The sequence below is a fragment of the Onychostoma macrolepis genome, chromosome 09 (assembly GCF_012432095.1).
Source record: "Onychostoma macrolepis isolate SWU-2019 chromosome 09, ASM1243209v1, whole genome shotgun sequence".
Taxonomy (NCBI): Eukaryota; Metazoa; Chordata; class Actinopteri; order Cypriniformes; family Cyprinidae; genus Onychostoma; species Onychostoma macrolepis.
The window spans coordinates 26963721-26978736 of NC_081163.1; the positions used below are offsets into that span (position 1 = coordinate 26963721).

General features: G+C 35.1%; 1 protein-coding gene across 1 annotated transcript in view; it reads left to right on the plus strand.

Moving 5' to 3' along the window:
* Nucleotides 1-13723, plus strand: part of agps (alkylglycerone phosphate synthase) — a 46460-nt gene extending 32737 nt beyond the window's left edge. The window contains exons 13-20 of the mRNA XM_058787617.1: nucleotides 227-303; nucleotides 2727-2839; nucleotides 3424-3493; nucleotides 4360-4421; nucleotides 4960-5049; nucleotides 6736-6835; nucleotides 7595-7652; nucleotides 12685-13723. Coding sequence (XP_058643600.1) covers nucleotides 227-303; nucleotides 2727-2839; nucleotides 3424-3493; nucleotides 4360-4421; nucleotides 4960-5049; nucleotides 6736-6835; nucleotides 7595-7652; nucleotides 12685-12806 — 692 coding nt within the window. The 3' untranslated portion in view covers nucleotides 12807-13723. The remainder of the gene's footprint in view (nucleotides 1-226; nucleotides 304-2726; nucleotides 2840-3423; nucleotides 3494-4359; nucleotides 4422-4959; nucleotides 5050-6735; nucleotides 6836-7594; nucleotides 7653-12684) is intronic.
* The last annotated feature ends 1293 nt before the right edge of the window (nucleotides 13724-15016 follow it).

Sequence of the window (15016 nt, forward strand, 5' to 3'; positions counted from 1 at the left end):
AGTCATTACTGTGCTATTGTTCACACCGCTAATAAATCTGACACAAAGGCCTCTGGGAAATCCAAGGGGCAAAACTGAGGGATGGTTGGTGACGTTAGAACAGTACGAGAGTCATTCGTTTCTCCTTTTTTAAACGGAGGAAAGCTTTCGACTGCACACAAAAAATGCTAAATGATTGCATGCTTAATACTGAGGTTTATTTATGTTTTTATTCCTGTTTTAACAGGTCATGCACTCAAGCCACAAGTGTCCACCATATTCACGTCGTTCCTGGACGGGTTGAAAAAATTCTACATCACAAAGGTGAGAAAGAACTGTCAATGTGTGTCAAGACAACATTTAGGTACTCTTACACTGCTCTCTTGAATACTCCATTCTGATTGGTCAGTCACAGTATTCTGCATTTAAAGCAGGGAGCATTTGCAAGATTTTATTTCATGCACTAATGTCATCAGTCACCCATACAGCCTTGAAATGAAACATCCTTAGTATGTTCCTCATTAAATTGGTGGATTGAATGTTGATTGAGTGAACAGAATCAGACCGTCAGAACTTGAGGCGAGACACCCCAGGTGAATCAGGTAAAAAGAAAAAAAAATAGATATCACCATACTTACACAGTTGATTGATTACAATAAGAATTACAAAGATTTTTTGTATTAAATGTTTTTCTGAAATGCTATGTTGAAATATGCAAATGAGGTGTTATCAGATTGAATATGCACTAATTTGCATACATTTCTAGAACAAAAATCCAGGATGTAGCCAGGTTCAAAATTCTTGTTTTATTTTGACATATTAGACTCAAAGGTTTTTACAGAGGGGATTTTGGATATTCTTTTTATCACACCGTAAAACGTCATAAAAAAATCACACTAGAATTGTATTTATTTATTTTTTAAATAAAATGTTGTATACAGCCAGGCAAATTATATATGAACAAACCCCTCTGTAAAAACCTTCAGAATATAGATCGTACTAAAACTGTTTACTATCTAAAGTTTAGTGTATGTATGTATTACTGAAGTGGAGATTTTTGGCTCAGTGCAGGAGAAAAATCTTATTTTGAGAAAACAGCCTTTAAAGATATGTATTGAAATTGAAATCTACAGACACAAACAGATAAAGTGCTATAAAAGAAACACTTAAAGGTGAATTTTGGATGTTTTCTTTCCACTATTTTGAAAAAAAATACTTAATGAAAAGCCAAAAATCTCAAAATTGAGAGGTGCATGAAAAATAAGGTTTTTGCCTGCAGTGTCTTGCCTTAAACATAAATGTTTTTTTTGTTTGTTTGTTTGTTTGTGTAATTTATTTATGCATTTATTTTGTGTTTTTTGGACAAAAACACACCAAAGTAATATTCTGTTATCCCACCCAAATAGCCTTGAAGTTAAATCTGAAATAAAAACTTAATTTAGAGGCAGAGCATCTTAAAAGCATCCCAGGATGCACTTCATGAAGTTGGCTGATTGAATCTCTAGAGTGAACAGATTCGGACAAAGAAACTTAAATGTGAGTTTTGTTTGTTTGTTTTTTGTGGGTTTTTTTGTTTAATTTTGGTTTGGTTTGTTCTGTTTTATGTTTCGTTTTTGGGTAGCACCCAAATTGCAATTGCAAATTGTGTTTTGTTTTTTTATTTTATTTTATTTTTATTTTATTTTATGGTAACACTTTACAATAAGGTGTCATTTGTTAACATTAGTTAATGTATTAACTAACATGAACAAACAATCAACAATGCATTTATTACACTATTCATTATTCTTTGTTAATGTTAGATAATGAAAATAGAGTTTGTTCATGTTAGTTCACAGTGCATTAACTAATGTTAACAAACACAACTTTTGATTTTAATAATGCATTAGTAAATGCTGAAATTAATATTAACTAAGATTTAATAAATGCTGTAGAAGTATTGTTCATTATTAGTTCATGTTTACTATGTGCAACGTGCAACGTACAAATATACTTTTACAATTTACAATGTAATTTAAAAGTATCCCAAGATTTACATTAGTTTTGGTTTTTGTTTTATTTTGTTTACTACATCCTAATATTATTTTTGCCCTTCCCAAACAGCTTTGAAATTACATCAGAAATGAAAACTTATTTTAGAGGGAGAGCATCTAAGCATCTCAGGGTGCACTTCATGAAGTTGGCTGATTGAATCTGTGAACAGAATCAGACAAAGAAGCTTAAATAAAAGATTGTTTTTTGTTTTCTTTGTATGTGTGTGTGTGTTTTGTTCACTACATAATTCCCATACTTCCATTTTTGTTATTACATAATTTTGAAGACTTTTATATTACTATTTTATTTATTATCTTTATTCAACATTTCAGAATAAGTGCCAATTTTTGGCTGCTCTTGCCATCACAGCTACTGAAGGATTTCAGTATTTGTCCATGCTGCTATTACACCGCTCTGCTCTCTGAAATACTTGGTCAGTCATTCTGCCCTCAAAGCAAGAAATATAGCTATTGATTTTTATCCTCTGATTTGATTGCCTCGTGTGAAGTAGGCTATGATATTATTGGGTGACAGTTTTTTTCCCCACCCACGCAGCCTTGAAATAAGAACAGAAATGAAAACTAATTTTAGAGGCAGAGAATGTCAAAGGCTCATACATTTTGATAATAGATAGTCACAATTTTTTTTTTCAGAATAATGTGTACTGATAAATTTTGATTTTATGTCATCTAATCATGCAATACCGCTCTCAGTTTAAAGGATTCGACCCGCACCACCTGTGTGTCGCGACGCTGTTATTTGAAGGGGATCGTGGGAAGGTTTTGCAGCATGAAAAACAGGTTTACGACATCGCAGCCAAATTCGGGTGAGAATGCACTCAGTTTTGTGTGTTCTTCTAATCTGTGCTGTTTCTGTGGAACCAGAGTTACTGTTTCACCAGTAAGGGTCGTGACCCTTGACCTTAACTGATCTCTCTGATTGTATACAGAAGCACGAGCGTTTGTCTCTGTCTTTTCATCCTCCCTCATTCATCATGACTCTTTCAGTGGCAGTGATGGGTGTGTGAGGAGAAGAGTGAACAGATTGAATGATTTCTGTGTTAAAGCTTGTGTTGATTTTGAGAATATTTAATTAGAGGCTGATTGTGATGGATAGAAGGGGAATCCCACAGCTGACCTTATTGATCCACTGTTTCTGTGTGTGTGTGTGTGTGTGTGTGTGTGTGTGTGTGTGTGTGTGTGTGTGTGTGTGTGTGTGTGTGTGTGTGTGTGTGTGTGTGTGTGTGAGTGTGTGTGTGTGTGTGTGTGTGCATGCAGGAAATGTTCACCGGACCACAAACATCTCATGATTTCTCTTTTGCAACACTGACTGTGCTGATAATGTATATTTTCTCCTTCACTTCCCAGTGACCTGTACTCTGTTGTGTGATTGTGTGTGTGTGTGTTTTAGGGGTCTGGCAGCAGGAGAGGATAACGGTCAGAGGGGTTACATGCTGACGTTTGTCATCGCGTATCTGCGGGTGTGTTATGAAGCTCCTCACACTGATTTACTCTCCTTAATTACACCAGACTTCAAATTACTCAAAAATGCACCTTCATGAAACTTTTTTTTTGTGTTTTCATGGCATGGGTTCAGTAAGTTTTTTTTTTAATTTATTTAATTTTAATTTTTTTTTAAAGAAAGAAATTAACACTTTATTTAGCAAGAACACATTAATCTTAATCAAAAGTGACAGTAATGGCATTTATAATGTTACAAATGATTTCTGTTTTAAATAAATGCTGCTCTTCTGAACTTTATATTAATCCAAAACAAAAACAAAAAAAAACCCTGAAAAAAAACAGTTTACAAAAATAATATAAAGCATTGATAACATTTGATTATAATCAGAAATGTTTTTTGAGCAGCAAATCAGCATATTAGACTGATTTCTGAAGGATCATGGGACACTGAAGACTGGAGTAATGCTACTGAAAATTCAGTTTTGAAATCACAGGAATAAATTACATTTTACAATATATATTTAAATAGAAAACAGCTGTTTTAAATTGTAATAGTAATTAACAATATTACTGTTTTTATTGTATTTTTGATCAAATAAATGCAACCTTGGTGAACATTAAAATACATTAAAAAATAAATAAAAACATTTTAGAAAATCTTACTGACCTTAAACTTTTGAACAGAAATGTATATGTATATATATTAGAAATAGAAGACGGTGTGTTGATATGTGTTGTGTATTTGTACTTAAATGTACGCTCGAACTGAATTAACTTTTAGCTTGCACATTATTTATTCTCAATGTGAACAATTGAGAAACTAAAATCCCCAAATACGGAGTAAAGTTCTGTCCATTGATGTAACATCTGTGTATGTGTGCAGGATTTGGGAATGGACTACTATGTGATCGGAGAGTCGTTTGAGACGTCTGTGCCTTGGGACAGGTAAATGCTCAGACAGTGCAATGCTTTGCCATCACTTTTGCACTGTGCACTTTCTGTTTGTCACCCACTGCTGCCCACACTCTCTTGGGTGCTTTTGTTGTCTCTGTCTGAATGGTTTAGTGGAGGTGGGAAGCTTTCAAGGACACAAAGTCAAATGAAAAACCTTGACCTCCCACAAAGACACACAAACTTTCAGACTTCATGTGAACCTATACAGATTGTGAACTTAAAGCAGTCAAGTGTGCAACATACTTGTGAAGTCTTTATAACTTAAAACATCCCAAGACTCAAAAGCTCAAATATACGAGTGTCTTACATATGTTTTCTTTTGTTTAGTGCTGTTGTACTGTTTTTTTTGTTTTTTTTTTGTGCTATTTATTTAGCCATTTAATAGTCTTAACAACTTTAGTAATTTCACTCTTTTTAACATTTTTCGAATAATAGTAATAGTAAGCAGTGAATAGGTAGGTTAATTTTTGGCCACTTCTGTCTAGTCTTCACACATCATCAGTATTTATCATTTTTGTCTCTCTTTCAGGGTTTTGGACTTGTGCAGGAATGTGAAGGAGAGGATTGTAAGAGAGTGTAAGGAGAGAGGAGTACAGTTCCCTCCACTCTCCACATGCAGGTACACACACACACACACACGTCTATCTCTTTGACCTTTGATTTGCTGTCCATAACTAAGCACCTAGCAATCATCTGGGATATTAACATATAGTATTATGCTTAATAAATTACCCTCAAGACCCTAGCAATGTTGGTGGCAACTTCGGGGAATTGTAAAAATCTAGTTTGACGCTATTTGATATATTGATTAATGAACTCTGTGTTCAATCTGACCTCACCTTTACCGTCACACACACAGAAAGAGAGGGAGATTTGGGCCGAAGTGCATTTTTCAGTCATTCATTTCCTGTCTTTCTCTATCCAGCTGTGTGTGACATGATTGATGTGGCCATTTAACCTCTGCAAAACCAGATAACACAAACTCACGGCCCTTAAACTTTCACTGTCTCAAAGTCAAGGGTCACAAAGGCAGGCCCTGGATAGAAAGCATGTCAATGCTCCTCCCTTTCTTTTTGAGTCTTTCTGGGGGCAAAAAAGATCCCACAGAAGCCGCAAATCTGATTTAGCAGGAAGAACATTAAGATAACTAATTATAGAAACATCCAACTCTACTGATCCTATCGCAGATCAGTGGTTAGAGGTGTGTATTCTAACATAAAAATAGAAAACTAAGAGAAATTTATCAAAATTTGATTTCTAGTTTGATTTCAATTAGGGCTGCACGATAAATCGCATGCGATTATCAGGTGCATCTCGTCAGTAAAGCCGGTTCTGTGATTAGTAGTAAATCTCCATCACAGGCTTTCAGATGGAGCGGCATTTAATACACAGAGCCGTAAATCACTGACAAGCTACGCAATATCACGTTCATAATCGAAGGCGATTCATCTGTGATTATGAATGAGGTATTGCGTAGCTTGTCAGTGAATTACGGCTCTGTGTATTAAATGCCGCTCCATCTGAAAGTACGTGATGGAGATTTACTACTAATCACAGAACCGGCTTTACTGACGAGATGCACATGATTATCACATGCGATTTATCGTTCAGCCCTAATTTCAATTTAGATTTTCAGTTGAACCTAGACTTTTTGACTTCCTTGGTCAAATAAAGAAATAGTGGCGGATACATGCACTTTAGATATGCCATCTATAATTTACAGTAAACTGGTATCATGATTGTGAAAATGAACTGTACAATTTATTTTACATGCTTTTTGTGTACTACTGATGGAGAATGACTATAAATCTTTCCAAGCAAATATCTAATTGATATAATAATGTTACTAACTACATTTTGTCCAGCGTCTTTAATTCTAGGAAACACAACAACTTAAAATCACCTTCATAGATTTTGTGTACTGTTCATGATTACATGAAAGTGCACTTAGTATTTTATTATTTTTTATAAAAAGTTAAATTAAAAATAATTTTAAAATAATTTTAGGACAATAGATATTTTAAAATATTTTTTTTTATAAAAAGTAAAATTAAAAATCATTTAAAATAATTTTAGGACAATAGATCTTTTAAAATATTAGATATATTAAAAAAAAAAAAAAAATCATGGCTTACTGCTAATGGCACATTTCTGCATCTAACTGAACTGAAAAATAATATTGTTGCATGATGCTACATCCACACCACTAGGTGTCAATATAGGAAAAAGTAAGTAGGAACTTCCCAGAAGAGCTTGAAAGCATTGTAACTTGACTTTTTTAAAATCTTTGTTTTCCTCTTTCTAGAGTTACACAGACGTATGATGCAGGCGCTTGTGTGTATTTCTATTTTGCCTTTAATTACCGGGGTCTGAGTGATCCAGTTCACGTCTATGAACAAGTGGAGGTACGTACAGTAAGAAAGATAAGATTAGCCATCACTCTTGAAACAAGCACAGTATTCCCCAATAAGTACCTGTGAATGTATTTCTCGATTTTAAAGCCATCACAGTGTGCTGTTTCAGCTGTAGGTTTAGTGGACTGCTGTTAAATTCAAAACAAAGAAATGGTTCTGTTTTTGGCTTAAAATAAGTAGATATTAGGGTGGGGTATTGTTTGAATTTTCCAATTCCAATTGGAATTCCAATTCTGTTTATCGATTTCGATTCTTATCTATTCCCAGTTTCGATTCCAGTATGGTTGATATCAAACACATTTATTCTCTTTTTGCAAAACATTTAATTGTTGCTTAATACCATGAACAAAAATCAGCCAGCTTCATAAAACTGGACTTTATTAAGAGCTGTTTGTGTGCAAAATAGAGCTGCACGATTCTGGATAAATGGATTTTCTTTAAATGGAGGTTGTAGTTCTCTCATAATTCTGAAGAAAAAACATTAGACAACTAAACAAAATCTCATGGAATTTATGAATGGAGTGATTCGATGACTCACTCAAGATTTACTTGGTTCATTACTGGATGAATCAGTTTTTGAATGAATCTGTTGAATGAATGATTCAAAGACAAATACATTTTTAACAGCCTCTTTTCGCCACCTAAAAAAATATGCGCACACAGGAATTGATAGGTGGAATTGAAATTGGAATTGATTTTCGATTCTCAGCCCTAGTAGATATTGACAATTTTTTTTTTGCTTTTATGTAGCATGCAGCCCGGGAGGAGATTCTTGCCAACGGAGGAAGTCTGTCTCACCACCATGGAGGTGAATTTCACCACACGATATCTGAAATAAATGAATATATTCCCTCACTCTGATCTCTACCTGACACAACATATACAGTACTCTGTCTCTAGACTCGACAATTCAGCTTTTTTTAGAGAATTGTAGAGTTTGGGTCAGTGGTTTGTCCTGGTTTATTGGGTCTGAAACACATGACTTATCAACATTACCATTCGCCAGCTGCTGGCTAAACATCACCACACTCATTAATCACAGGCACAAACACACACACACACACACACACACACACACACACACACTCACTCATACTGTAGCCTACATGAGGTCGAGTGCTATATTCTGGACTGTTAAAGGCAGAGTTCACTCAAAGATTACAGATCTTTTGTCGTTTCTTAACCTAATGGTATACCTTCAGGCTTTGTTGTTCCAAAAACCTGAATGACTTTTTCTTCTTCTGTGGAACACAAAACAAAATTCTGAAGAATAATAACTGAAAAAAATGTAAGTTTCAGGCTTCAAAAGGACATTAAGTTCTAAAAATGTATCAAATTATTTGTGAGAAATTTAAGATTATTACCTAACAATCTTCTCCAGTGAGTTGTCACGTGCTGCAAACGAATCGAATCAGTGAGAATCAGATTTGTGAAAGAATTATTCAGATCTATTCACTGAAAAGATTAAATTGATCATTTATATTCCACAGAAGAAAGAAAATTGTCATTTATAAATGACGTGCAGGTGATTTTTAATTTTTGAGTGAGCTGTACCTTTAAAATGAGAGGAAATGGTAAGCTGATATTTATAAACTTTACTGACTGCGATCTAAAAGAAAGAAAGCAAGCCATGCTGATAGTGTGTGTGTGTGGTGGGGGAGTGCTCTGTAATTGTGATTAATAGCGGTACTGTGGTACTATCTGCCTGCCGACAGGCCCTTTTGTCTACACACAATCACAGCATGACAAATGAAGTGTGTGTGCGTGTATCTGGAAAAACAGATGTAGTCTGGACTTGCGAGGTGGGAGGGCGCAGGAGAGAAAGGCACAGTTTACTAACCTGTGTTTACCGCGGGTCAGAGCTGTGAATGCAACCAAGCACGTTTGCCAGACCTCAACTCGCTTTAAACACAAGCGCGCACAGTTTCTTTGTTACACGTTGGCCATGTGTACACACATCTAAGCAAACTAAACTAACAAAAAGATGCCCTTTGCACTTTAAAAGCACGTCATTAAACAGATAAACAGTTAAAATAGATTTGCTGCTCTGTTAAAGATAAAGGGTTAAAGAGAGGCCATGCAAACAGCCTTAAGGGAGAGCAAGATGGAGAATGGAAAGGAATTACCAGAAGTAACGATTTCTGATTCGTTAATGAGTGTTTTTTTTTTTTTTACTGAGTCCTTTTTAATGATTTGGTCAAACCAATTTGCAAAGCATTTGTCAGTCATCTGACTGTATAACTTTGGGAGGTGGCTGACATTGATACTTAACACTATGGATTAGTTAAAAAACCTATCCCTAGCAAACAGAACTAACTAAACATTTATTTCACTACAAAAATGAAAGGATTCTGAGAACATTTTAAAAGGAATGAATCAGTGAATCATTTATAAAGCAATTAATTGAATTGAACCGTCCAAACGTAGCAACCCTAGAAAACTATTGACTTCTGAGAATATTTTAATAATAATAATTCGTAACATTTATACAGCGATTTTCTAGGCACTCAAAGCTCTTGCGTTGTGAGAGGAGATCTACTCATCTACCAACAGTGTGTAGCATCCACCTGGATGATGCGGTGGCAGCCGTAGAGCGCCAGAACGCAATTTTAAAAGTAATGACTCAAATTAATCACTGAATCATTAAACATTAAGCAGTTCAATGAAATGAACTTTCCTTACAAACCTAGCAATCTTATCAAACTGAACTTACTAAACATTTGTTTCACTACAAATAGTAGGGCTTCCTATAATATTTTGGAAGTAATAATAAAATTAATCAGTATATTGTTGGTTTTTTATGTGCGAGTCAGTGAGTCGTTTGCGTGTTCACTGAAATTAACCAACAAAACAAACCTTGCAAACTAAAAAAGAACAAAAAAAGGGCTTTCGAGAACATTTTGAAAGTAATGATTCAAATCAGTGAATCATTTGTGTAAGTGGTTTATTGAATTGAAATGTCCAAACAAACCTAGCAACCTTAGCAAAGAGAACGAACCATTAGTGAAATTAAAAAGTTCATTAAAATGAACTGTCCAAATTAACCTAGAAACCCTATCAAACAGAACTTACTGAACATTTTATTTCACTACAAAAACGGTCTCAAAAAATCAGTAATTTGTGTGTTCATTGAAGTTAAACAACCAAACAAACCTAACAAACAAAATGAATAACAAAAAAGGGCCTCCAAGAACATTTTGAAAGTAATGATTCAAATCAGTGAATCATTTGCGTAAGTGGTTCATTGAATCGAACTGTCCAAACAAACCTAGCAACCTTAACAAAGAGAACTAACTAAACATTTATTTCACTACAAAAAGTAGGTCTTCCTGTATTATGAAAGTCATGTCTCAAAAAATCAAAAAATTATTCAAATCAGTGAATCATTTGTGAGTTGTGAAATGAACTGTCCAAATGAACCGATTCACTAAAATGAATAAAACATTCCAGCGCTCACAAGAACAACAATCACCTCTGCCGCCAACATTCCTAGTAGTATATGTTTTAGACTAATGTGACCGCTACGAAGTACGACGTTTTATTTTTTGGTGCCGTGACCCGGATCAGATGAATTCTTGTTGGACTTCGCAGCAGGAGTTTTGTTTTTCGGGTTTGTTTGTTTGGCACCATGCAGACATGCCTAAAGCTTTCTTCTGAGCTGATGGCAGAGTCTCAGAGCACAGCGTGTGTAAACGCATGCCTGAGGACAGCGTAGGACTACGAACAGCATGCGCATGTTTGTGCAGGTGAAGAGCAGGGGTTATAGGGCAAACGAGTGCATCAGCCTCAAACACACTCCGACTGCTTCCGCTTCATTCAGCCGTTATTGGACACACACCTATGCTTTTGTCTCTGGCTTGAGTTTTTTGCATGTCTCAGCTGTGTGAAAGTGGTTATGAGAGATGAATAGTGACAGGATAGTGATGGAAAGAGAGCGCGGGAATATGGGCTGATGGTGAGATGATAGATGTGTAAATTATCTCCGTGATGGAGGCAATGATGCAGTCATGCCTCCTTCTGTTTCTGTCTGTCGCCCAGCAGAGACACAAATACACCACTGGGGGTTTGAGGAGGGGCCGATGTGCACCCTCCTGATTGGCTAGCTGTGTGTTCGGTGGGCCGGCCTCAGTTCTTTCGTGTGAGGTGACTGGCTCTGTCACAGCAAGACCTATTTGCATATGTATGAGAGAGTCCTTGGTTGGGGTGTCGCCAATAGTGAGCTGCCCTTGCCCTAAACCCCGCCCCCTTCTCAAACAGTAACGTATTATGACGAAATGCCGTCTGTTCGCTTATCAATCATATTAAGCGTGTGACACACAGAGAGAGAGGAGACAGGGACAGGACATCAAGGCTCCCTAAACTGCTGCTCTCTCAAACAATATGCTGTGTGGTATTATATTACCCGAACACTCATAAAGGACATGTCATTGTTTTAATGATCTGGGAAAGAAATCATAACAGTATTATATTATATAATTACATTATCTTTTTTGGACATTGGTTTCATTTTTATTATCCAATAAATGTTTTTGTAATTTTTTAGTTTTATAGAAACATACAGTAAAGGTGTGAATCATATCTAGGGAATGTCTTTTTTATGTATTGTTATTGGCTGGTATTGAATTATTGATCATGCTCATTTCCCCTATTTTTGCATTTAAGAGTACATTTTCCTTCATCTAACACGCAAAGTTGATATTTTAAAACAACAACAATAATTATATAATAATGATGTAACAACACCAGCAATATCAATAATGGTTTAATTATAGTGATTTAGTAATTAATGATTAATTGCTCTTGCAAACAATGTGTTGTGTGGTATTATATTAACCAAACCAAACAAAAAGGACATGCCATTGTTTTAAAGATGTGGGAGAAATATTGTTATATTATATTATATTATATTCTTGTTGGAATTTAGTTTTATTTGTATCTATTAGTATAATTTCAGGTTTGAATCTCTGCTGATAAGACATTTAAATGAATCTGCATTGACTGAAATTAGGTTATTGTTCATGTTCATTTTTGCATTTAGATGACTTTTTCCTTCATCTAACACTTAAAGTTCACAATAATGATATAATAATTATTATTTAATAATGACAACAACAATAGTAATAATGACTTAATAAAGATGATAATTTCATGATGATTTAATAGTCTTTAAAAACGTTTTAATAACACTGTTCAATGTAATCTTTAGCAAATATTGGAATTAATATTCATTTTCAAACTAAAATATAATATTGTAATGCCTAAATTCACTTGAAGCATTTAAAACGGTTTTAGTTTTGAGTGTTTTTTATTTATTTATTACAGCCATTTATTGGCCATAACATGAAATTAATCATCAGCTTATAGGTTTTAATATTGGTAATCAATCGAGTGGGCTTATGCCCTAGCAATGCTAAAAACATTTAGATTAGCGCAACACCCTGGCATCTACCCACACTTCGTTTTATGATTGAGTGTCATATCGTTTTTTGAATTGTGCTTACAAGTAGTTTTGGTACATTGTTTGGTGTTAATTTATGTGTTAATGATTATTTTTTGTTGAAGTGGTGTGATAATTTAGTTGACGTTGATGTATGTTTGGTGGTATTTAGTCTGAAAATGAGAGAAGCAGACAGACAGACAGAGGAAGAGTTTCTCTCTCTCCGCTGGGAGCGCAGGCAGTATAATGAGTTTGATAGTCTGCTGCTCTCCATAAATCACATCATGCAAAACATCTCAGCGTTTCAGCAGTGCCACCCACCCCACAACATCCATCATCCAGCGCTTACAGCAGCTCGCACACGTCTGCTCAATCCCTCACTCTCTCTCTCTCTCTCTCACAGTGGGAAAACTGCGGAAGGAATGGATGAAAGAGAGCGTGTCCGGCGTGGGGCTCGGCATGCTCAAGTCGGTGAAGGAGTATGTGGACCCTCAGAACATTTTTGGCAACAGAAACCTGTTGTAATTCACTAACACACTCTGTATTCATGCGTTTTCTATTATCTTCTAGTCATAATTTGATTTAAACTTCATATTCCTGTGTTTCTTGGTGTGTGCGCACGGTAATTCGATAAACCGTTCTTCTATTTCCCATTAACACCATCCTCTTGCATTATTGTCACCTTTGACCTTTGATCTGTGGTGAGGTGGCAGGACTCGAGCGTCCGTAACATCCTGCCTCCTCGCGATCACGTGACTTCAGTTCTCGCCGGTCTTCCCATTGCTCTTCTGATCAAACAAGTTTTTGATACTGTAACGTCTGGATACCTCTGTGTCTGGCACTACTGTTGTGTTTCGTACATTAGCAGTGACTGAATTATGCTTTTTAAAGCAGTGTGCCTTCTGTCTGTCTTACACTCCTCTTTCTGAGTGGCTAAATGTTTACTGTCTCTTTTATCCTCTCTTGCTTACTGTACTTTTGCCTTTTCTATTCATCTGTCAAACTAGGTGTAATATAATTTTTGGGTCAATCTCATGAAAAAATGCCCTATTTGTATTTCACTCCAGAATCAAAAGGGAAAACAAATACAAAAAATAGCTGATTTGTTTTGGACCATTAAGGTTGTTTTTTTTCCCCCAGGTTTGGGGGATCTAATTTCCCGTTAGATCTCACTATGGTAATATGAAAAAAAATCTTATAGTAATCAAAATAATTTAATTAAAAATAATTATTTGTATTACAAAATGAAAAAACATTTCTTAATTTTATTGATAGTGTTTCATGTTTGTTTATATATATATATATATATATATATATATATATATATTGATTGATGTTAATTTCATTGTAAAATTTAATGAAAAACTTAAATTCACTTAAATACTTAATTCAGTTCTTTTATGAACCAATATGAAGAGTATGTGTATCTCTCTCTCTCTCTCTCTCTCTCTCTATATATATATATATATATATATATATATATATATATATATATATATATATATATATATATATATATATATATATATATATATATATATAAGGTGTATATACATACAGTATATACACATGTGTACACACACACAAAACGTGTCACAAAACGAATTATAAATGTAGTAATTTAAAAAATAAAGCATTTACTAGTCTATGTGACCTTATTGTAAAAGCATTACATTTCTCTCTCTCTTATGGAGATGAAATGTGACTTGGACATTTTTGTGAGATTCACCCTATTAAGAGGTGCAGTTTGTGTATTGAGCAAGATCTGTTGAAATCTCCCCCCGGCACTGTGGGGTTAAACAGAGACGTTGTGTCTTCGAGCACGGCTGGCTGATAGAAGTTTTGGACTGTGTGGATCTGGTTTGGTTGATCATCTGAATGATCTGCATCAAATCTTTCCTTGTGTTTCTACCAAAGACTGTCAGCATCTCTCCCTCGGCCGACTGCTTCAGCCACACACACATCTGTACATCCTGTATATAAACATGATTACATGGTTTGGAGAGTACGTTCACTGAAGATCCATCATGATAAATTGTATTTTTTTAACACAATGTATGCAAAAAGCCAGAGATGATCTGAACTGGGATCTAAAACATGATATGTGACTCTTACATCATTTGATTTGTATGCATTCAAGCAGAATTCCTCCTCCATTTATCTGTTGTTGATTCGCATCTCTTGAGAGTCCGTTATACTCTGTTCTTCTCGAATCTACAAGTGGTTTGACTTGTGTGTGTGTGTAGGAGATGCTTGCTTTCAAAGAAATAGTTCTCTCATTATTTACTCGCCCTCATGTTGTTTCAAACCGAATGACTTCTGTAGAACACAAAAGGAGATGTTTGGAAGAATGTTCATGCTGCTTTTTTCCAGACATTGGAAACAGTATGGAAAGGGATGAAACGTAGTTTCCCACACAATTAAAGTGTCATATTCCAAGTCTTTATGGGCTGCATTTGTTATTTACTAAAATCTCTTAAATCTTCGCATTTCTGTACATTAAATCTTGCTTCATTACGATCAGTTATGAGACACATGACCACTGCCATTGATATCAAACCTGGTGCACATTAACACATTATTTGAATATGTGCAAATAAGTTTTGAGTTACTGCTGATACTTCATGGTGCTTTTTTATTTACTTTCAATATGCTGAAAAAATCGGCATGAACATTCTGTGCAATGCTTGTGTTACGCAGAAGACAGATTTTGAAACAGCATGACTTTGAGTTTG